Consider the following 23,380-nt stretch of genomic DNA (forward strand, 5'->3'; position numbering starts at 1 on the left):
CTGTGTACCAGTGCTTCCTCTCACGGAATGGAGAGCGGAACATTCCCTGCACGGCACCTGGAGTTACCACCACCATCAGGCTAATCCCGAGGAAGGCACCGACTGATCAATATGCCCAGAGTGGGGAGCACTAGTTAAGGAGCTCACTCGCTCAACATCTCTGTTGAGAAGATACAAACTTCCCGAGCGAGGAATGTCGAAAACCACAGCCAAAATCTTTCCATGTATAAAAGGAACACATGGAGGAGGTGAGAGTTGGCCACCTTTGGGGGTCTTTGTAGCCTGGCCATCTGAATACGAAACTGTACTGCTGAGGTCAAATCAGTTACTCGCTATTAACAGTGGGCCTGGACCAGAGAAGGGCCAAAGGATGTAGTCATCGTTTGGAAAGCAAGACCTTGGGTGAGGGTTGTGTTGTTTCTCTTTCTTTTAGCAGAGAAGGGGGTGGGGGAGTTCATTTCATCCCACATATGGGACTAATTGCTGTTTTTAAAATTTTTCAGCTGCTATGTCATGTCAGGTTGTGTTAGCCACAATGACCTATGTCTATCTGGGAGTCTGTGAGAAAGATTCACAATAAACTCACGGTCAACAAAGAGGCCATAGAGACTGTGTCCTTCTGGAATGTCCATGACCATAAAACATGAAGAAGAAGAAGAAGAAGAAGAAGAAGAAGAAGAAGAAGAAGAAAAAGAAGAAGGTGGAGGAGGAGGAAGATAAAGAGGAGGAGGAGGAGAGAAGAAGAGATAAAAAAGATGCAAATTTTATAGCTTCATTAAAAGCACCCTTCTTTTCCTGACAGGTGGCATAGTCAGCTTAGAACATTTTCACCCACCCCGTCCTTTGGCCGTCGTAAGCTACTGGCAATAACATATATACACTTGTGAAATTCACATCTGTTCTGCTCTCTGGCTCTCATAATTGTTTGTCTCTGATGCATATTTCTCACCACAAAGTTACACGACAGCCTTATCCCATCCAAGTCAACACAAGCTTTCTTCAGGCACACAGAAATGTATGGCTTATAAATAATCAGAAATACCTTCACACTGTGTTCCTTTAATTCTGGAAAACCCTTTGCCACATATGGGATCTGTACAAAGATAAAAAAAATTTTTAAACCACACACAAATATAACAGTATCCAGTCTTTGCAATTATGCTCTAGTCTCGGAAACAAACGTGAAACATGAACTAGAGTTCATTGTTATGAATAAGTCCCAGATAGCACATGTTTCTGAGATTGTATAAGTGAGAAAGAAGACCAAGAAGAAGACTAAGAAAAAACTATTTCCTTGAATAAAGCTTACTTCTTTTAACATATCACAAACATCTTTATGAACCTCATGGTAAGGTGATGGCTAGGATTTCTTTCTCGCTATTAGCCATCAGGTTCATGGGAGGCTGACGAGGGAGGGACTAGGAGCTCCCACCCCTTCAGATATGCTTTGTGAAGTTCAAGTGCGAATAATGACTTCTTTCCATGACTTTCTTTTTCTAAAGAAATCTTGCAAGAAATGGTGTTCCTTTTGAAAGTTCAAGACCACCAACGATGAGGTTCCCTCATGGACCACTAGGCATTACTATTCCAAGAAACCAACACCAACCAAAAAGCGGTATCGTGTGGTGACGGAGAATAACAGGCATTGCAAACCTCATCAAATCATTCTATTTCGCACGGTGTTTCCCATTCAGCTGTAGGTCTCACTGAAGGCTTCAGAACATCTTAAAAAATGACCCTCAATAACCAGGGTTTCCCACTTGCCCAGGCAAACACCAGTGGGGTGAAGAGAGGTGGAGCTACGGCCGCATTCCTTCCTCTTACCAAGTTGGCATAGGGTGCAGGGGCTCCCCCAGGCAGCACCAAGAGAAGAACAGCACTGGGACTTTAAGGTGGCTCCATTGATGTTGATCTCACATCGTCCGTCAATCACGGTCTGCCAGCAAGTGCCTTTGATGGTTTCTGCAGAGAGAGGGTATGATATGTCATCGACAGTTAATAAACCCCACACCAAAAAGTCAACCAAACATGTACCCTGTGATGACAGCACGACCAACCTCACAAGAAAAACGAGAACTAGTGATCCGTTCGCACGTTCATTCATACATTAAATATAGCAAGCATCCATAAACAACGGAAACGCCTTCTCAGAAAGATAAGTAAATACCTATGCAGATGGTTTTTGTTGGATCCAGGGTACTTTCAGAAGAACATTCACAGATGAAAGAGCCCAGGGTGTTCTTGCAGACTCCGTTAATGCAAGGGCTCGACTCGCACTCATCGATGTCTGAAATGAAAACAGGTCTGTGTTACTGCTAGCAGCCAGTGTTGGGCAAGAAGGAATCTTTAAACCTTAGCCGCCAATGCTACCGCATAGCCTTTATGATATAGGAAAGGCTGGCCCCATTTCTTTACGTTTTTTTTCCCTGTCTAGACTTGTTGAAATGCCAAAAATAGTAATTGAGTACTTCTCTATAATGTAGAACCTGGCACTGGACTGAATCTTTTTATTCAGAAAACCCGGAGTACACCTACGTGTGACTTCTGAGTTACTAACTGAAATAGCATCTGTATATTTTATCCTTCTCTTAAATCACGGCAAATAAAATGCCAATTTCAGACAAATGAAAAGTAAACTTTTAAAAAAAATGGCATTTAAGTGCAAAACAAACGCAAAAATAACCCAAAAACACACATGCCAAGAGCACATAAATATTAGAAGTGGGTTTTTTAAGTGCCTCAAAGTGCAACCTAAGACCGCCTAATTTCAAATGAAGTGGCAGGGTTATTTAAAATAGCGACTACTCTCATTTCCTCTTCTAGTTTCCAAATGGAATCCTGAAAGTTGGCACGGCACATTGTCTAGAGACAAACATCGATTTTTACCTTCACAGGTTTTTAGCTCAGGTTTATACACAAATCCTTTGGGGCAGGTACAGACGAAACTTCCAGGAGTGTTTCTACACTGTCCATTGTCGCAAAGCAGACTGTTCAGTGCACACTCGTTAATATCTGCAAAGTAAATGGAAATGAACTTTTACAGGAGCCCGCTCTGTTCTCTGCCTGGAACGGCTTCATTCATTTCAGCGATGTCTTTAAGGCTCTCATGACTTGATTAACTCAAGAAAACAAAGAAGCAACAACTCCCGCACAATTAGCCTTTATGTAACCACCTGATTCTAGAAGCCCGGGGCCTTGAGCTGGTTCTCCAAGCCATTGTCTGCAAGCCCAAAGTCACCATTCTCCTCTTTCTTTAGCAGGAAGGAAACCTGGACTTGCTGGAAATCATGGGCCTTTATAGAATTGTTTCATTGTTCCAGATTTAAAAGGGCTAACTCTATTGATTCAAGGAACCAAAGAAATGTTTAGATAGCGTGGTGTGTCTTCGATGCACATTAATTGTAAAATGGGCGTTTCTGGCTCAGGGTACTTTACATCCTCTTGATTGCTTTTATGAAGCAATCTGAAGAGAGTGTGATTGTCCAGTCAAATCAGGGAATTTTTGTGATTCAGAGAGCTGAGAAAACTTGCTTGAGTTTGAGCTTAATGACATGCCTGCCTGAATCAAAGCCTAATTTTTTGATCTGTATTATTTAGATCTTTTCAAGAACGTGGAAATGATAGGATTTGCTATCTTACTCTGGACCCAATGATATCCCACTACCCACAAAAAGCAGTCCTAGGAAACCTTGTCCTCCTTTAGAGATTCTGATTAGATCACCACTTGACAAGTCAGAATACCCAAGCAGGAAGGATGCCCACATCCAGCAGGGCGGCTGCAGGTGGTCACAGCAAGACTACACCTAAATCAGCAGCTTCTGAAGGTGCTTAAAACATAGGCAATCCGGTATAATAGTCATAGTGAAGAGTAGTCCATGGGGCTGCCTTTCTTTCCCAGGCCTTACCAGGGTTCTGCCCCTGACAGAAAGCAGTCTAAGCTCTTTTCTATTGTCTTCTATTCGTTGAAAGAGGAGTCTTCCCTCCATGACAGGGTCTCACCTTCACAGGTACTACCTTTCCACTATCTTACTGTAGATCATTGTTTGAGCAAGTAGCATGCTGAGAATTTTATCAAACGCATGTAAGGAATGCTTATACTTCCCGAAAAGGTCAATATTCTAATTCTTAAAGTTTGATGACATCAGAGGAATCTGGAAACTCAACCGAGCATAAGGATGAGTTTTCTTTTCAAATATTTCTCAAAGCTTGCTGTTGACTGGACTCTTGTGTGGGCCGCAGCTGGGCTGGGGCTATGATTCACAGGCCGGTGCTTCCGAACACATGAAGAGGATTCAACACTAACATATTTACTAAAAAACCCTGGAGGAAAAATCCCAACAGCTTCCCAATCTCTCCTTTCCATGTCCCATTGAGGCATTTTTGGATGACACTAAAATCTCCCTGCATCTTTCTGCGCTGCCCAAATAAATCTGGATTTTTCTTGTCTGCAAGTTAAAAGAGGCGTTTCTAGAAGAAAAGTGAAATGGTGAAATCTGCTTCAGTTAAGTCTAGTTTTAAAGGACCATGCGTTTTCAAATCATAGCTGTATTCTATAAGGGCCCCTAAAATTAAGGGTACGAGAGAGAAAGAATTCATTTCTCAAAAGTCAGTGTTGACCCAAAAAGAGGAAGGGCAGAGTTGGGCCAGCAACAAAGAGAGAAGGAGAGAAACATGCATCCAGAAGCCGCCTTCCTGATCACTGTGTGGTCCCCTTGACCTGTCTCCAGCCGCCACGTTCAGGTTTAGGCTGGAGTGAGGGTAAGTGAAAGCTGACTCAAATAGGGACAGAGCAGCTGCTTTGGTTTATTGCTAGTTGCTTTTATGCACTAGCAAATGCTACCTATCAAAAGGAAAGGAGATAAAAATAAAACTCGAAGTTAGAGTTCGGCTTTTTCCAAAACAACAGAAACCTCTGGACTCTGTCCCAACTGTCTGTCATCATCAACACTAACAAGCAAGGAATCTATTAAGTCCTGGCCCACTTGTGGTCCTGTGTTTTGAGATGAATAACTGAGAGCACGGTACAGGGTCTGGGTGGGGCTACTCTTGCCACGTTCCACCTTTAAGCAGCTCAACAGATGAAGACCGTGAACGTGGTGACAGGGAATGCACGCGTCTTGCAGAATGCCTGGGGGTTTGGAAGCCTGAGCCCCAGGGGAGTCAGTCAGAGAGGGACACGGAGCCAGCGGGAACAAAGCGACTTGGGGCTTGTTTTAGAAAGTCTGGAGCTGGCCTTTCTCTTCGTGCTGGCTCCAGAATCCATCCTCTAGTCCTCCCTTGTCCACATGGAGAATCATGGAATGGAGATGTGATCACCTTAGCTGGAAGAAGCTGCCCAAAGTCTCCTAACACTGGTCTTAGAGTATCACGACAAATATAGACTTTGTGAGAGGAGGAGCAACGGAAAAAAATGAAAAGGAAATGAAAACGAACAAAACTGAAAATGAGCCAAGTATTAAAAAAAAGTTGCATTTCAATGAAAGTCATTGTAATGGATTTAGAAGAACTAAAGCAGGGATGGCTTTGGAGCCACTTAGGGATGACTCAGAGACGGGATTGGATGTGTGTAAGGAGATCTGATCGGATTCCATGACATGATTGCTATCCAATCAAGACATGTATGTTGCCATGCCGATGATGCCCAAAATGTAAAGCACCCATCTCCTCAGTCATGTAAGCTACTCAAGAGCCACTTTCTTACTTAAAATTGAAGTGGACCAGGAGTTTTTAGTGACGTACCAGTTCATTTCAAATATGTAGGGGGAGGGGGGCGGGGGATAGAGTACCATTCCTCCCAGTGCATGTCCTGCCCTAAAAAGAAATGGAATGTCTTACCAACACAGTTTTTCCCAGTTGTGTCCACTTCATATCCTGAATTGCATATGCATTTGTAGGTCCCACGAAGATTTTCACAACTTCCATTTGGGCAAATATCAGGATCTAATGCACACTCGTTTATATCTGCACCACAAGGAGGTTTAAGATCAGTAACATTTTATGATAAAAGGTAACTATTAAAACTTTACCATATGTGTAGTGATGTGGAGACCCTTTGGGGAGAAAAAAAATCACTTGATTCCTTTTCCCTCTGACACAAATATACTGAATCCAATCTTATTTCCACTGGTCCTTTAGAGGAACTGGCTTCTAGCTAGAACTACAAGATTACAAATCTTTAATGACAAGGTAGGAAGACTTTCTGGACTTCCAGGCCAAGTACCCAGTATGGAAAAAGAGGGCCAAACCACAGCCCAAGTCCCCATGACTGGTCTTCTTACCACCATCTCATGCACTTCAATCTACCTCCCAGTCCTCTTTCTTGTCATCTTAGTTCATACTCTTTGAACTTAAATTTGACTCTTTGAACTTAAGTTCCTTTTATGGGGCCACCCATATTTCTTTGGTTTAACCTCCTCAACATCCACAGTTCATTCCTTTCTAACTCTCAGTTAATTGCTCTCATGGCTTGCTACCAAACCTCAGACGGTTTCCTATGACCACCTTATAATGAGTGGGTATGTCACAGCTACAAGTTCATGCATCTGTAGTGATGGCGAGCCTATGACCTTGAATTGTCCTTGAGAGTAGAGGAGCTAAAGGAGGATCAGGCTCCCTCTTTCATGAATGAGCAACCAGAGTTGTTGTCACCCACAGACTTCCATTGACCATGTTGGCAATGAACCTAACCCCCTTCAGTAGCTATCCCTGACCCTTGGCAACCTCAGGACCACTAAATCATAGCTGTGTTGCCATTGGGAGCTTCTAGAAGTCCCAGATACACCATGCAGTGATGGCCAGAGAGGGGGTCAGGCCAGGCCAATTGTCGGTGTAAAAGGGCTGTCTGGAAGCACATGGGAGGCCCAAGGCTGCTTCACCCAGGCCTAAGGTAGCACTTTTCAGAATGCATCCTTACCACTGCCTGCTGACGTCATTCCTGGCCCACTGCTGCAGAGTGCCTGATATTCCGCTGTAATAAACCAACAGACAATCAATGATTCCCTTGTTCGCAGAACAGGTCGATCCTACCCTTGGCTTTGCACGCAGTTTCCTCCAAAGCCAGTGGCACCGAAATGAAGTAGTAATGGAAAAGGAGGCATGTCCCAGGGGAGTCACGACTGCCTCCCCCCATATCCCCCAACCCCCACCCCATCCCCGCGATTCTAACACAGTAGATCACCGAGCAAAATGACTTTTAAAGGATATGGGCAAGTTACACCAACTCCTTGTGCAAAGCACTTTCGGAAACGGTGTTTTTCCTATGACTTGATTTTTTTTTTTTTCACCAGGGAACACTTTACACTTTACAGCGAAATGTGCCTGTTAGAATGTGGTTTCTTGACTGTTAAGTAAGACTTTCTTTCACTGTCTTGGGACTGATTTTGCTTCTTGCTAAGAGCTGTTTGTCAGAACAAGCAAGTCCTTAACTTTCCTCATTTCTCTGCAGTTCTCTCACTTCTAGTCAGTGCAACAAAGTGTTTATCTTTGCATTTAATGTATATATTTTAAATTAACATATATCAGCATATGAGATTCTTTCTCTGGGGTGAACGCAAAGAGAAAGAAAACACTGCTTAATGTCAAAACTGTAAGATCTTATTAAATAAACTGAGTTATATCAAATACCTTCCCACATTTGTGATTGAATTAGACTCGTCTTTCTTCAGATTGTTATAATGGCTTGTGTACAATTCAAGCAATATGAGCAAATGATGAAAATGGAGAACTGAGGGAAATCCCACTTGGCTCAAGAAGAAGAGACTGAAGCGTCCTCTTCTTTACCCATCGTTTCTGGCAGACCCCGAGGCTCACGGTCAGATGTGAACCACTCCTGCATAAGTAAAGAAGATCTCAGGGACGGGTCTTTTTGAAATGATTGACAACACTTCCATGGGGAAGCAAAGTTTAAGTTCTCACACTTCCGCCAGCGAGAATATTGCATTTCCGGTGACAGTAGATACAAATGAGCTGTTGCTGTTACTGTTGTGTTTTTGTGGGGTGCCATCACGCCCGTTCCGACTTATGCACAACAGAAGGCAGCACGGCCTGCTCAGATGCCCTCCTCGCAATCGCTCCTGCGCTTCAGCCCATTGTTACAACCACCGTGCCAACCCATCTCCCCGAAGGTCTTCCTCTTTTGTGTTGCCCCTCAATTTTATCGAGCATGGGGTCCTGCTGAAGGGACTGGTCTCTCTGGACAAGTTATCCAAAGGAGGTGAGACAAAGTCTTGCCATCCTCACCCCCAAGAGGCACTCTGGCCGTCCTTCTTCCAAGACAGATTTGTCTGTCCTTCTGGCAGCCCACGGTGCTTTCGATCGTCATCTGGAGCCCCGCCAATTAAATGCATGGTTTCTGCTTTGGCCTTCCATCTCCAATGTCCAACTTTCACATTCCTATGAGACCATTCGAAGTCTCACGGGTTGGGTCAGGCACGCCTTAGCCGAAGTAACATCTTTGCTTCTCAGTAATCTCCAAAGGGCTTGTGCAGTTTATGTACCCAATGCCGTGCACAGCTGTCAGGTGCCAGTAAGTCTCTTAAAGATACCTATCAACTCCGTATACAACAGAACAAAACGCTGCCCAATCCTACAGCTTCTGAACAATCCTCGCCATCTTTGAGCCCGTGGTTACCAGCATTGTTTCGATCCGTCTCACGGAGGGAATTCCACTTCTTTGCTGACCTTCAACGTTACCAAGCATGGTGTCCTTTTCTAAGGGTTGGCCCCTCCGGATAATGCTCAAAGTATGTGAGATGAAGTCTTGCTCTAAGGGGAATTCTGGCTGCACTTCTTCCAAGACAGGTTTCTCCGTTCTTTTGGCACTCGCTGGTATAGTCCCTATTCTTTGCCAACACCATAATTCAAAAGCATCAATTCTTCTCCAGTCTTCTTTACTCAGTGTCCAGCATGGGATGGAAATGACCATAGCTTGGGTCAGGGCACCTTAGTCTTCAAAATGACATCTTTGCTTGTTAATATATTAAAGAGGTCTTTTGCAGCAGATTTGCCCCATGTGGTAAGTTGTACGGATTCCCATTTGCTGCTCCCATGGGCATTGATTGGAAACCCAAGTCTATGAAATCCTAGACAGCTTCGATATTTGAACAAATGACTATGTCGCCAACAATTAAGGTCGAATCCTTCAGAGCCTAGGCCTTCTAACAAATGAAAATTTGTGAAATTGTTTTTAAATATTTATAAAAGCGTCCAAAAGAGAAAAAATGAAAAAGGTGGAACTATGACCTTTATATTCTCTTATATTAATGATAATTGAATCATCACTGAAATACTGTACATCAAACAGGAAAACCAAAATCATGTCCCTTTTGTAAAGTACACTTTTACAGTCAATGCCATTAGCTGCTACATGGCCTAAAATGGAAGCAAAGTATTATCGCTTGTTTTCCATCTAGGTGAGATCTGGTTCTGGACTATTTGTTGTGTATTCGGGTCTGCATGGGCTTGGATGTTGACTGCAGGACTTCCTGATAAAGGCCTTGGAGCCCGTCATTGCCTAATTTATGAACCAGGGTTAATGATATCCAGCTCACGTGATGGACTTCTATGGGAAACCGAGGACTGGGAAGGGAGTGTTTGTGGCCAAATTCTGCACACTCTTAATTATGAGTCTGGGAGGCCAACTCTATTGAAGGAAGGCCTTCCCATGTGTGAGATAGAGATGAATCCCAGCCACCTTCTCCAGACTAAGAGTCGTCCCCACGACATCCCCTCTCCCCTCTAAGATATACCTGGAGGCCATCTGTCCTTAAAGAGCAATCATGCTCTCTTGTCCACCCCTCCCAAAGCATAGCTGACTCCCTTCTGATACTGATCACAGATTGTTCCCCTGGAGAGAGCTCAGGAACATCCAAGATTGAGTCAGCTCAGGGGCATTCAAGGTCAAGCTGCCATCTTCACTCCAGCATTTGCCCACCTTGTTGTTGTGGGTGTGCTTACTGGGGTTTGCTAGCTCCAAGACTATATAAACCTGTTAGAGAAGGTATTCTCTCTCTCTCTCTCTCTCTCTCTCTCTCTCTCTGGATCCTGACCTCTGGAATGGTGAGCACCCTACGTGCTTTCTCTGTGTCATTATTTTCCCTCCATTGTACATACACTCCTGAGGATCTTCTCTGCTCTAAGGCTGGATCTTGCAGACACCGTGTGATACCATGCAGTGTGTGCTGCACCTTGGTGGGGGCAGTTCAAGTTCTTAATAAATGGGTCAATGTTACTCTGCACGAACTCTCTGTTGTACCACAGAGACAGCGATACAGGAGACATACAAGAATATTCCCCAGAACTAAAACCTAAGCATTCTGCTGGCAGATTCTACTAACAAATGTTATTGTTTGAAATCCCAGGGAGAAGAAAATTATCTGTGAACCAGCTAGCTTCGTTAGCCAGCGGGAAGTATCTTCTTCATATGCAACTTGATGAGCGTAGATGTTATGTACTCAGAGTTCTCACTAAAGTGGCCAGCAATCTTCCTTCTGGATAGCTGAGTATTTTTCACAGATTCCTTCCCTCTCTTGAAATGAAGACTAGTTTACATGCAGTTCCTTCGCAGCTTGGTATTGTTCATCAACAAGGTCGGGAAAGCCAAACTGAATGAAACCACTCACACATGTGTAATTCTTCTTTGTAAATGCACTCAAATATAAAACAGAAGCTGGTGGAACCGAATCTCAGATTTAGAAAAGACCCTAGATTTTGCTGGCCTTGCTCATCTTTTCATAAGCTAGCATCATTTGTACATTGACCATAAGAACTCTTGGGAGACGCACTTGGAATAGAGGAAAACACGGAAACAGAGAACTATAGGCACAGAGTCCTGTAGTCTATGCTTTGTCTCTTCCATACAATCAACTTGTGTACAAATCACTCTGAACAATGTTTTTTTATCAATAATCAATTTTCACCCATGATATTTATCTGTACTTTAATAATTAAAACAACATAAACAGATCTGATTATATGTAACTATAAAATTATATATGGAAGCATACATGGGGGTAGAATTATATTTATATACTCTATTATACACACGTACTTAATGGATAAGCAAGCATGTGGAAAGTAAGAATTGGTGTCTGATTCACTAGGTACAGTAATCCGTCAGAATACAGCTTAATCAGCATCTCCCATTTCTTTTAAAGTCCCCTAACTTATAAATATATAACTCTATAATTAAAAATATTATCATTTTGAATTGACAAATATTTTTTGATTGTGCAGTTATCTGTAATTAATTTTATCTAGGCCAGAAATGAAACGACCAGATCTTGAACATATCCCCACCCATTAGAACCACGTGTTTTCACTATTAAACCCCACTGCGTTTCAGGACAACCAGAAGTCAATTGTCAACCTTGAGTTTACAATCAAACATTGACGGTCTGTTGCTTTCATCTTAATTAATGATTTGGACATTATAAATAGAAGGGATTTACCATCGGAAAAGACACTATGGTTCATAATAAACAAAACCCCGACCCACCACAACAGAAAACTCCTTCATCTCACTGATGAGAAAGGTAAGGATTATTTTCTGCTTTATACTAGTTCATAATTATGTTATTTCATGTAAGCCAGCTCAAATGGCAGGAGGTGAGAGAAAATGCTAAACAAACATAATTCCACCAAGAACTAAACTTCCATAATAAGTCGTTCCTCTGCCCGTGGACTCAGGAACAGAATGCTCATTTGTCATCTGTTTTCTCTGACTATTCCATGCCACTTCAACTGGAGAAAACAAAAACTTGTTCCTACGAAGGTTGAATAAAATCATAGGAAAATCAGATCGAAATCAGCATGCGGGTGTGAACAAAATTTGCAAATGGTGTTCGAGAAAAAAAATGGAAATATTCAAGTAATCTGGCAATTATTACGTTTGACATTGTGTGCATTCCTGTTTCTAGAATGGGCATTCCCTGCAAAATGCAAACATTGGGAAGCTCCTTTAGAACTCCAGGCATGCTGAACATAGGTATGCCAGGGCACAAGGCTGTTATCCAGGTGGGGCTTTCACAAGGAAGGGACAAAGGTGCTGCTTATTGCGAGAGATCACGAAGACACTATGAATGCCATTGATAATATCACAGCGAAGTGAGCAAGATGGATGATACTGCTTTGCCAAGACCCCAGGGCGAGCACCTGGAGCGGCAAACATAACCCTTCCCCATCTCCGTACCACCACACACCTGAATTCTGTGCGGGACACGGCTGGCAAGGTTCCCCGAAGGCATATTCCGTGTTGGCACAACAGCATTCAGACTTGGTCACGGCACCAAACAAGGGTTTGACACACTGGCCTCGCTTGTATCCACCATAGCATGTGCTCCGCATGTGTGTGTCTAAACAGGAAGAAGCATCTGTCATCACTCTGTCGCCTCAAACCAGATGAGAACTCCCAGGTCAAAGTTCAAGCTGGCTTCCTGTATCCACCATCCCCGTTCTAAGTTGCAGAGAATGCCTCTGGTATTGGGGCTCACTGGGCGGGGGTTGGGGCGGGGGGGGGGCAGGGGAGAAATAACATTCAGCTCCCAAGCACTGGAACCACAAATGAGGGACTTTCATTTGTAAAGGGTTATCTTGGTTTAGCAAGCTGTGAGGCGCCTACGTGCTGGGATCCTCCTTCATTCATTTTGGCCTTCTCTAGGCCATGCTGGACAGAGACTTAATAAAGGTCGAATGAAAGGCTTAATCTTGAATCTCCTACCATGATAAAGAAAATCTTTATTAGAAATATGACCTATACCCCAAAGTAATTGTGCAATGTCTGAATTCAGTGTACTTTTCAAGGAGAAGGACAATTAACCTGCTAGAAGGTCGTGCTATCAATTATGGAGGTGGGTTCACGCAGCAGTGGGACCCTTCCCAAGAGAGAGGGGTCTCTAGTTCTGCTCAACCCTTTCCCCAGTCCCGGGGCTTACTCAAAACCTGTCCTTAAAAATAGTCTTGTGAAAACCTGTTACCTACTTCTTAACAAACCATACTCTTTATGAAGCCATAAGAAATTATTATCATGTAATTGTAAGTATATGGATTATCCATATTCTCTTTTGCATTCCGTATTTCCCTCTGGAACTCTAGCTCTCTATTACAACATTCATCCTGAGATTCCGAGCATGTAGAGGGCAGTACTCAAGACCACTAAGCAACAAGCAAGGGTTGGAGGGATCAGTGGCTTGGCAGTGGGGAGAAAAGGTGGACGTTGCTTGGTGGTCTCAGCTCCACTTTTCACTCTTTGACAGGATATCCAATGTATGCAAGAAGTGAACTGACCCTTGTTGGTTTGCTGCGCTGAAAATGTTTATTATTATTGTCCTACTTCCTAAAGTAAGCGCCTAGTTGTTCTTGATGGGTTTAACTGATTGACAGAGGGTGGATCTTCTGTCCTACATCTAACCCATAACCGTAGCTTACCAACACACACACGTCCATCCAGACCCACGGCCAGTCCAGGGAAGCATTCGCATCTGTAGGAGCCATCCGTGTTCACGCAGCGTCCATTCATGCAGATCCCGGGAGTTTCACATTCGTTAATATCTGTGGCGGGGAAAAGCGTTGATTATAATCCAGTGACATTTATCTAAAACCGTAACACGTAAGAGTTCATCCCTCTTCTCTCGGACATGAGAAGACAGCACAGAATATGCCATGGCAATGAGCCAACGTTTCGTGAGATGAAGGCTCATTTTCCTTTGAGAGGACAGCAACGCAATTGGGAGCGATTAACTGTCTGAGCTGATTTCTTTTCCATAAAAAGCTACTCTAATAATATTCAGCTAAGGTGTCTATGGTACAAAATAAGAATCACAAAATCACAAGGGAAGAAGGACGGCAAAGAACGCAGGCTCTTCCCACGCCAGTGCGTGCTGGATGACTACGCACGCAGCTCAGAAGCAAACTCTGTCTCCCACCCGGACAGGAAGGTTTTCCTTTGGCCATTCAGCACCCAGACGGGAGCCCATTCCAGTGTCACCTACGCCTAGGTCTCCAAGACAATGAGCTCGATCTCAAGAGATGGACGACCAGATCTTTAGTGGAGCATCAGAAAAAAGAGGGTGAAAAAGTGAATGTCCATGATGTTGACGTCCATTCTTGGCCAACACCACCACCCCACACCATTGGAAACCTCTAATAAAGAAAAGCCTTCGTGACCGTCACACACATTTTACTGCGTTGTACGCACACACTCAGTGGGGGCCGGCAAAATGCTCGATTGGACGTCCATGCATAATTGCAGAGATGTACTTTTCTTTCAGATAGGGAAGTAAGAAGTAGGCTCGTTGTGTTTTGCAAAGCAAATAACACTTAGAAGCAAATCATTTCCAAAACTCCTTGAATAGGTATACAACTAGGTAAGTGACCGTTTCCTCTCTTCTGGCCTGCAAAAGGCCAACGCCTCCGTGTTTGAGTTAGCTTGTGTTATTTGGCACGAGATGCATTCAAAGGCTCCAAGCTTCCATGTACAGATGGTGTTTTTGAATGACAGTTATACTTAAATACATGAACGCCCGTTAGTTCAGTTCTTCCAGCCATTATCTTGTTCCGTTGTAACAAACGCTACAAACCGCGGTCACTACCACCTGTAAAGGCATGTGTAGGCCATTGAATATGGATGGTGATACACAACACGGGGCTTTATCAGCAGGCGAGACCTCAACATTCAGAGAGCGGCCAGTGGGGCCGTGCTGTACGTCAGATGAGTCAACTTCAAAGATAAACGCTGCATCTTCAGCTTCAACTACATCCCGTGTCTATGGGCTCAAAACTAAGTAGTTAGCACTAACAAGACATCTCGTCTCATGACTAAGGGGAGCAACCCTGGGACAGACATTTAGTGTAAAATGCGCTCTTCATTCTTCCTCTGTTTGGGCCATCTTTTCGGTCTTGTTACAGTGGATGTGTCATTGGGTTTTGTCACCACTGGTGCTTGGTGCCATTGAGTTCGTTCTGAGGCATGGCAGCCCTACATGCAGCAAAACAGAACACTGTCCAGGCCCCCGCCATCCTTCCTCACCAGGGCTTCTCAGTAGAGGAAGAAGACAAAGATCATCATTTGTCACGCTAACCCCACCTCAGTTGCTAAACTGGAAGGCTAAAGCCAGGAGCATCTCTTTCCAATCTTTTAACGGAACAGAATAACCCATTGACGGATAAGACCCCATCTCATGAGTTGCAAAAGATTGCAAAGCCCAGCCTCCCCGATGAGATAAGAATGCGGCTGGACTGGTTCTATCAGCACCTCTACTGGACAGACTGAATGCTGGGCAGTTGTGGCGAGGGCCCCGGCAGCAGCCTGCACATAGTCGGTGAATCTTGGTGCGCATGGGGCTACTTCAGAAGAGGTGTTCTCACCGGAGTTTTGCTCACGAAGGGGCTTTCCCATTTCCTTCTGATAGTCTGTTGGGGCGCCAAATACCAACTATCCCAGTAAGAACTCCCCACCCCTTCTATTGTACAGCACTTCATCTTCACAAGTCGGCCCTTTGTTCCATGCTGTCCAACATAGCAGGCCTTATCCAGGTGTTCATCTTCTCTTCCTGACTATATGTGCCTCCAAGTAGAGAATTCAGAAGACAGGAAAATTGTGTCTCCTTGTTATGGAGACACAATCAAAAACCTTAAGAGCCGATGAGACGAAGGTCATAAAGAATCGGGAGTAAATCAAAACCTCGAAGCTCTTTTTAGGCTGGAGAAGATCTGCATCTCACCAAAGACCTAGGATTAAGTTTTATGCCATGACCTTTCTCAAAGCTATGCGGGGCACTCAGAGAAGGGAAGCCAGAGGACTTCACCCTGCCTTCTCAGTCTTGGGCATGTAGGACACTCGAGCCTTCTGCATCTGAAATTACCAACCGAAGGCTTAGAATGCAGCATGAGCTCAGACTTCCTGTTTTGAGTCTGAGGTTCCTTAATAGGCACGGTTCTAAGGTGTATTATCATGGAACCAAAGCACGATGGCCTGCCTAAAGGACAAACCAATCTCTCTTGGAAGAAGGACAGCCAGAGTGCTCCTTCGATGTAAGAATGGTGAGACTCCATCTTCTATACTTTGGGGGTGTTGTCAGGGAAGACTAGCCACTGGAGAAGACATCTTAGTTGGTAAAGTCGAGGTGCAGCCGAGAGATGTAAAATGTGGCAAAGAGTCATCATGAAGCCTAACTGCCGCTGTTCCCCGACTCGAAAGAGGAGACAGAACTCAGCTTAATTAAAAATATGTCCACATGTGAACTTAGACCAATCAGCCAGTGGGCTGATGACTAAGCAACCTTCCAGGCTGCTTGGCGAAGACACCAAATACCGTCTCTGAATGAAAAGCAGTCTCTGGACCGAAGCTGGAACACTCTAGGTGACTGGACCCAAGATGTCCCAATCAAATCTCCCAGACCAGAATGGAATCTCCCAGACCAGAGTCGAGGGTACTTTCTGTGCAAGAACCGGTGGTTCTTTTAAACAAGGGAAGATGATACAACCCAGAGAGTAGGTAAAGAATGCGAAGAAAATGGTTTTGGATTTTCTAGCACAAACCTTTGCAGTATCGCCCATCCGATGCCAGCTGAAACCCAGGCTTACAAATACATTTAAAACTGCCGTCTTCATTGATGCACATGCCGTTCAGACACATGTTCCTTATGCTGCACTCGTCCATGTCTGAAGAATGAAGAAGCAAAACAAAACATGTCCGTACGGCCAGAAAAGTAAGCTTACACAGGAAGCCAACCAAGGCTTCCAGTCTGTTTTCTAAGAACACTAATCAGCCAACAGGCAGCATGCCTAGAGGATCCATATGAGACGTACGTCTCACGTCCTCCAGCTTGGGCATGGGCAAGTAACCCCCAACACTGGACCTATTTCAGGGAGTTTGTATGTGCTACAGTAAAAACAAAACCAGAAACGGTGAAAAGCAAAACTTGGGAAAGGCGGAGACCTATCAGGGAGGGAAAGTGCAAATATTCCCCACCAACACATAGGAACAGAACAATGGTAAGACTGCAACCTATCAATAGAGGAAAGCAGGGCAGTGCCTTGATGTTATAGCTCCCCAGGTTTCTGTGTGTGTGTGTGTGTGTGTGTGTGCAGTCCCTTGAAGTTATAGCTCCCCAGGTTTCAGTGTGTGTGTGTGTGTGTGTGTGTGTGTGTGTGTATGTGCGTGTGTGTGTGTGCAGTCCCTTGAAGTTATAGCTCTCCCAGGTTTCAGTGTGTGTGTGTGTGTGTGTGTGTGTGCAGTCCCTTGAAGTTATAGCTCTCCCAGGTTTCAGTGTGTGTGTGTGTATGTGAGATGTGGCCCAACAGGAGTTAACAGCCTGTGGTGTATACTTAGTTCACAGATTCATATCACATCTCGATTCTAACACGCTGAAAACAAGAACAAAACAAACACTGAGGTTAAGGGAACGTTGAATGAATTTAGGCTGCACCCTGTCACAGCCCGTCGTTTCAGGCCATATTGTCTAGGAAGGGTAGAAACTGGCCCGTGTCCATGACTCTCGGTTCTAGACAGACCAGCCCCCTTGGAGGATCCCTTTGCCAACGTTCCTCTCTTTGACCTTCACCAACAGGTTGTTTTCTTTGCTGTGTCTTGGGAGACGCTTGCTCTTCTGGACATGGTGTGTTTTCACTTACAAGCTTGAGTCAGACCAAAGTAATTTATAACGTTTCTCTTTTTTTCAACATGACTCTATCCCAACTGAGAATTTTGGCACTGAGTCTTTGAATTGAATCACTGAGATAATATTGTGCCAAAAATGTTTCTAAGAACAATTCTGAAATTCTTTTAATGTATGAATAGATTCTTGGGCTCTTTCCCAAAGACGTTGGGAAACATGATAAGGAGCATTTTACAAATTTTGCTAAAGGCCCACAAGGTTAAAAACTCATCAGTTGCCAGGGGCTTAAGTGGAGAGCAAATGTTTTGAGAATGAGGAGGGCAATGAATGTACAGATGTGCTTTACACAATTGATGTATGTATGGACTGTGATAAGAGTTGTATGAGCCCCTAATAAAACGATTTTTAAAACCTCATCAGTAATATTCCTATTTTTGTCGTTGTTGTTCAGGGAAAACCTGGTCAGGGAAAAAGAGATCTGAAGCACCTCGATTTAAATGAAGCGGTTCATTCAAGAGGCAATACGAAAGGCTTACCCTCAAAGAAATTGACCAGTGTTCAAGAGTAGTAGGATTCTAATTATTGGACAAGCGCTTTAAACCCAAAGAAAGGATTATAAATGACTAAGTAATATGAGTTTAGGTGTCTGCTAGGTTTTCCATGAAAAAAATCTGGTTCTGTAAAATGAGAGCTAATTGCTGATGTTACAAAGCTCTGATCACCGCCGGATAGCTTTAAACATCGGGCTCCTCCAGTCTATTTCAAATATCATTTGACTCACAGAAATGTGAACGAACGGCACGTTAGGAGGAACAGGAATCTTATGGAAAAATGAGGCTTGGCTCCCAGATAATATGTGAAATAGACCCGACATTGTCTACAGCATCGGTCTTGGGCTCATGAAAGTCTCTTGATCATGAAAGGAGGCTGGAGACGGACGGTGGGGGGAGCACGGCGATGCTAGGTTACCTTCACAGTTCTTGCCATCCCGTGTGACGTGGAAGCCGGCGTTGCACACACAATGGAAACTGCCATCTGTGTTGATGCACCGCCCATTGCTGCAGATCCGGCCGTTCTGTACACATTCATCAATGTCTACATGCAAGGGAAAAAGAATCCGCCTTACTAAGGAATTCTAAAAGAGTTGATTTCTCCCTCCCTCTACTTCCAAGTCCTTCATCTTAGCTTTGGGTGTTAATTACTAAGTGATATTAGTCAACCTAACTCTGATCATAAATAATGAGCTATTTTGAATGATTAATTAAAGTTTTGAAACACAAATGATGGGGGTTGGTGACCAACGTGGTAGTCTTCAGGGATCTCTAATTTCAAAGGAGATGTCTTACATCGCAATTTGGTCAGAAAAATTGATAACTTTTTCACTGTTTCCTAACCTGATTTCATGAGCCGGTACAGATCATGGCACTTTGGTGACAAAGCTTGTTTTTAAAGTTAACTTATGACTCAGAAGGCAGATCTTCTAGCTGATAAGTTTATAACTTAAAAAAGAGAGATACTGACTGTATTTTTAAAAAGGCATTGCTTTGAAACCACCAATCCCATGACTCTGAACTGTTTGTCTTCCTTTTAAGCGATTCCTGCCCATATACCATTTTATCATGACACATACATTTTCTCTTTAAAGGCTTTGTGAATAAGGTGCCTACCACAAAAAGTACCCATCCTTGGGGTGCATCCCCCCTTTTATTCATGGTGTCCCAAATAACTAGTAGAGCTCAGGATGGAAGTGTTTAAATCGGACAGTCACTTGAATAAATGTCCTATTTAAAGAGTAAGAAGCAGCCACCCAAGGTGGACAAGCTGGCCCCTGGATTACCTGGGCTTCCTTGAGCATCAAAGAAGATGGGGCATGAACTGCCTTGTCTACACAGACCACGGCCATTCCTCTAGCTCACCCTTCACTGTGTGGACTTTTCTCCAGGGAGAGAAGCAAGGAGACTGTGTAGAGGTGGGTGGAAGCAAGCCTCCCAAACCAGAGTTGAGGCCACGTGCAAGCACACTACCCGCTCTCTGGTGACAAGAATTTGCATTCCCAGTGCCTTGGCTATTCTGACTGTCTGCACCGACTCTTGTGGTTGACCCTCAGGCCCAGCAGTGGTTTCCGCATGAGAACTTGAACTACTTGTGGTCGTCTGGGTTTTTCTCCTGTCTGATCTTTGTGTCAACAGCCTGTGATCTTTTTCCCTCCCATTTATTTCTTAATCCTCACTCAAATGGGACTTGCTCCCCATTCCAAAGAATGGTGCAGAGCCTCAGAGCCATGTGCAGCCTTCCCCCCGGGATCTTCTCATCCTTCTGAAGCCCAGGAATAAAGTGAACGGGCTAAAGGGTCCAGCTTTTTGTCTCCTCACCACCAGCAAAACACCACTGGCTCCTCGGTGCCTTAGAAGACACATCTGAGGCTTGTCCTTTAAGATTCGTTTCTTCTCTACTCTCTCTCTCTCCTCCATCACCCTCCGGTACTTCACCGCAGCTCAGTACACAGCATTCTGGACTACCCGGGGGCAACTACCCTCAACTGCAAAATGTGAGCAAGCTGGCCACCTGCTCTGAGAACTTTAACACCAGCTCTTAAAGGGAGACCCTCAAATAAGCACCAGCCAGAAGACTGGTGTCGGAACCCACCCTGAGATGACCTGGAAGACGGTCCCAGCCGTGAAAAGCCAGCAGAGCGGCTCCACTCTGCACACCTGAGGTTGCCAGGGGTCAGAACTGACTTGTGGGCAACTGACAGCCACAGCGCGTGAAGAAGCCAGTCCATGGGGTTCACAGGCGAGCCTCAGTCCACTGAAAGCCAGATGACGGCAGTAACTTGTGTTTGCCACAGTGGTACGGTTCCCCAGCTGTGTGCTCTCTGATCGTGTCTCCCACTTGCTCTTTCCACAGTGCTACGTACTAGAGCAGTCTCTGCCCCACCAACTGCTCAGTTAACCATCCATCCATGCTTGCTAATGATGTAACTATAGATGTGTAAAGGGTCTAGCCTCAGCTAAATATTCAAACTACCTATAAGTCATTGAGTTGGTGACGAATAAAAAGACAGTGGGTTGGAGCGCCAAGCTCCACTGTTTTATTTCTGCTCCAAACTGCCCCTTTCTTAATGTATTCAATGTGCCAACAAGGAAGGCTGGCTGAGTCTCAAAAAAAGTCACAGGTGCTCACTCATCTTCCACATCACATCTCTCCAACGGACGCGAAGAGTGCTGGCAAGTACAGGCAAGAAACAAAAATAACAAACCAAGCCCAAACAACTGACATTCCCTAGCGGCTACCCATCGGTTGAAGGCGCTGCAAACCTTCTTGCCTTTACCTGTGCTTTGAACCAAGCGTCTGCTTGCTGTTCTCAGTCTTTGGTGAACAATCCAGTTCATCTCACGCCACATTTGTAAATATAGCTCTCTGCGGTCTCTGAGGATGTGGGGTACATCTTTTTTTGTGCGCCACAAGAACTCAGTCCGGAAGAGCCACTGAGCCAAAGGCATATTGGACTGTTTAAAAGACTCTTTATGAAACCAACCAAGTACTCGCCAAAAGACGGGAGGCTTGAACTCACTCAGACATTTTTGAGAAGGGACCTTTATAGGCACGCCTCTCAGACGGGTCACTGAAGGGGGTCCTGCTAAAAAGCGGATTCACGTTACTAGGTCTGAGGTGGGACCTAAGAGTCTGTGTCTGCAACCAGCTGCTAAGTGAGGCCGTTGCTGACCAAGCTAACAAGCTGCAAGGACTTGGGCTACTTCTTTATTCTATCTCCCTATAGGCCTTTCCCTTCGGAAGTTGGTTGAATAGTATTATTGTCACAAACGTTGGACGTTTTCAACATAAATGTGCCAATTAAAGATGACCCTCTTCACAGTTCCAAATGGAACATGAACAGGGAAACAGCGAGGTAGCCAAACAGTCGGGAAAACAAGCCATTCCTGCAGGCACGGGAGCAAGATTAAAATAACTCACATGTCAGACTTCCTGGCGCTGCCCTTTGGAAGACAACACGAGAGTTGAAGTACAGTAATGTACTGTGGTTGGCATTTCTCTGACAAAGGGTACTTAAAAGTGCACTGAGCTTCTACAAAACAGACCCCTCCCTCCCCACACACACACACTGGGTACTTATGCCCCTGCGCCACCCCAGGCCCGTACCTCTGCACTCAGTCCGGGTCAGTGTGCTCTGGTAGCCAGCTCGGCACTGGCAGGTGTACGAGCCCTGGATGTTTACACACGTTCCTCCAACACAAGGGTTTTTCTCACATTCGTCAACATCTGAAAGACAAAGACAGCACGCTTTAGTAAGATCTTGGATAGGAATCACTCAGAATCATAAGATCGGGCTACTGGTCTCTTTGACGCCACACCATTATCATCTTAGATGCGTAGCATAATGGCGGGGATCTCTTTCCTTCCCACAATACATCGTGCAGCTAACCATCTGAAGACAAGCCGAACAGTTCAAATGCTTGGTTGTAATGTTACTTTTCAGAGAAAAAATGGCCAAACTCATAGCAGCGCGACACTCCAAGCTCAAGACATTGTCCCATCCTTGAGTGAAACCCAGGAGAATCAAACAGACTAATGTGTTGGAAGTTGCCTCTCGATACAGTTCTGATACTCTCTTGAAGTTCTATTTTCCCATGGTGTCCTGGGCTGAGTTCCATAAAGAACATTAGGACAAAATATAAAGTGATTTCCGAGATCAGTTCTCACCCACCTTAGAGTCCAATTCTGCTCCTAGATGTCTTCCACACTGAGACTCTCACTATTTTCAAAGTGGCTCAGAGCTATCCTTAGACTTAGCGGTCAACTGGTTTCTCTTCCCTGCCCAGTAAAGACGGCAAAGTGGAGGGGAAGCACACAGTGCCCACTTATCCAAGGTCTCATCCCTCCTATTGCCAGAGGCAGATCTAACCTCACATCACCCAACCGTAGGTTTGCGTTCCCTGCTGTCCCCAGGTCTGGACCAAGCTCTGGAGCTGTGCTGCTGGAAGGGATGGCCAGATCAACAGGAAACCAAATAATGGAAGACAGCAAGAGCGACCAATGTCTGGCTGATTCAAAACTATAGAACTAGGATTTGTAATAAAACAGACCAAAGGATGGGTTTATTCAAAAGGACCTGTATGTGAATTGGGTGTCCTTAGTTTAATCCAACATTTGGTTATTTTTGCATGTATTTCCTCTCTTTATTGGTTTAAATGACTTGTCAACAATTAGAAGGGTTTTTTTTTAAATTTTAGGCTCCAGGGGTGGGGGAGGGAGGAGATTGTCAGATTTTAATGGTGATCTAGAGAAAGTTGCCAAATCACCTATCTAAAACAGCCAAACGTACACATTGCCATTGCTGGAGATTCTTTTCGTCACCGGGCTTTTGATAAAAGGGTTTAAGTTGGAGGCGCTCTCAATGACGTAAATGGTTCATCCAAGGAAAGTTACAAGTAATTGCAGTAGGCAGAATCCTGAACCCTATCTACGCTCTCATCTCAATCCCCACAGGTCATGAATATGTTACCTGATGAAAAGAATGAAGGTGACCGATGAAATTAAGGTCGCTTAGCTGCTGACCCTACAGAATGAGACAGGTGGGCCCCCGTGTAGATTAATTGGGGGAGGGAAGCCAAAAGTCAGAGTCTTCCATATGAAGTTGTGGGGCGCTGATTCTTTAAGTTGGAGAAAAGAGCGCCGAGCCAGAGGATGCAGAAGGAGACAAGATTCTCCCCAGAGCCTTCGGAGGAGCACAGCCTTGTCAACACCTT

The 23,380-nt window shown here is 44.5% G+C and overlaps 1 protein-coding gene across 2 annotated transcripts in view; it reads right to left on the reverse strand.

The window, feature by feature from the left end:
- FBN1 (fibrillin 1) overlaps nt 1-23,380 on the reverse strand; it is a 256,213-nt gene that overhangs the window by 83,559 nt on the left and 149,274 nt on the right. For both annotated transcript variants that reach the window (XM_075530673.1, XM_075530672.1), the window contains exons 13-23: nt 21,774-21,893; nt 18,582-18,707; nt 16,534-16,656; nt 13,423-13,545; nt 12,198-12,350; nt 6,914-6,967; nt 5,836-5,961; nt 2,887-3,012; nt 2,168-2,287; nt 1,825-1,962; nt 1,043-1,093 (exon numbers count right to left, since the gene is read on the reverse strand). In XM_075530673.1, the coding sequence (XP_075386788.1) occupies nt 1,043-1,093; nt 1,825-1,962; nt 2,168-2,287; nt 2,887-3,012; nt 5,836-5,961; nt 6,914-6,967; nt 12,198-12,350; nt 13,423-13,545; nt 16,534-16,656; nt 18,582-18,707; nt 21,774-21,893 (1,260 nt within the window). The remainder of the gene's footprint in view (nt 1-1,042; nt 1,094-1,824; nt 1,963-2,167; nt 2,288-2,886; nt 3,013-5,835; nt 5,962-6,913; nt 6,968-12,197; nt 12,351-13,422; nt 13,546-16,533; nt 16,657-18,581; nt 18,708-21,773; nt 21,894-23,380) is intronic.

The sequence above is a fragment of the Tenrec ecaudatus genome, chromosome 14 (genome assembly GCF_050624435.1).
Source record: "Tenrec ecaudatus isolate mTenEca1 chromosome 14, mTenEca1.hap1, whole genome shotgun sequence".
In the NCBI taxonomy this organism is placed as follows: domain Eukaryota; kingdom Metazoa; phylum Chordata; class Mammalia; order Afrosoricida; family Tenrecidae; genus Tenrec; species Tenrec ecaudatus.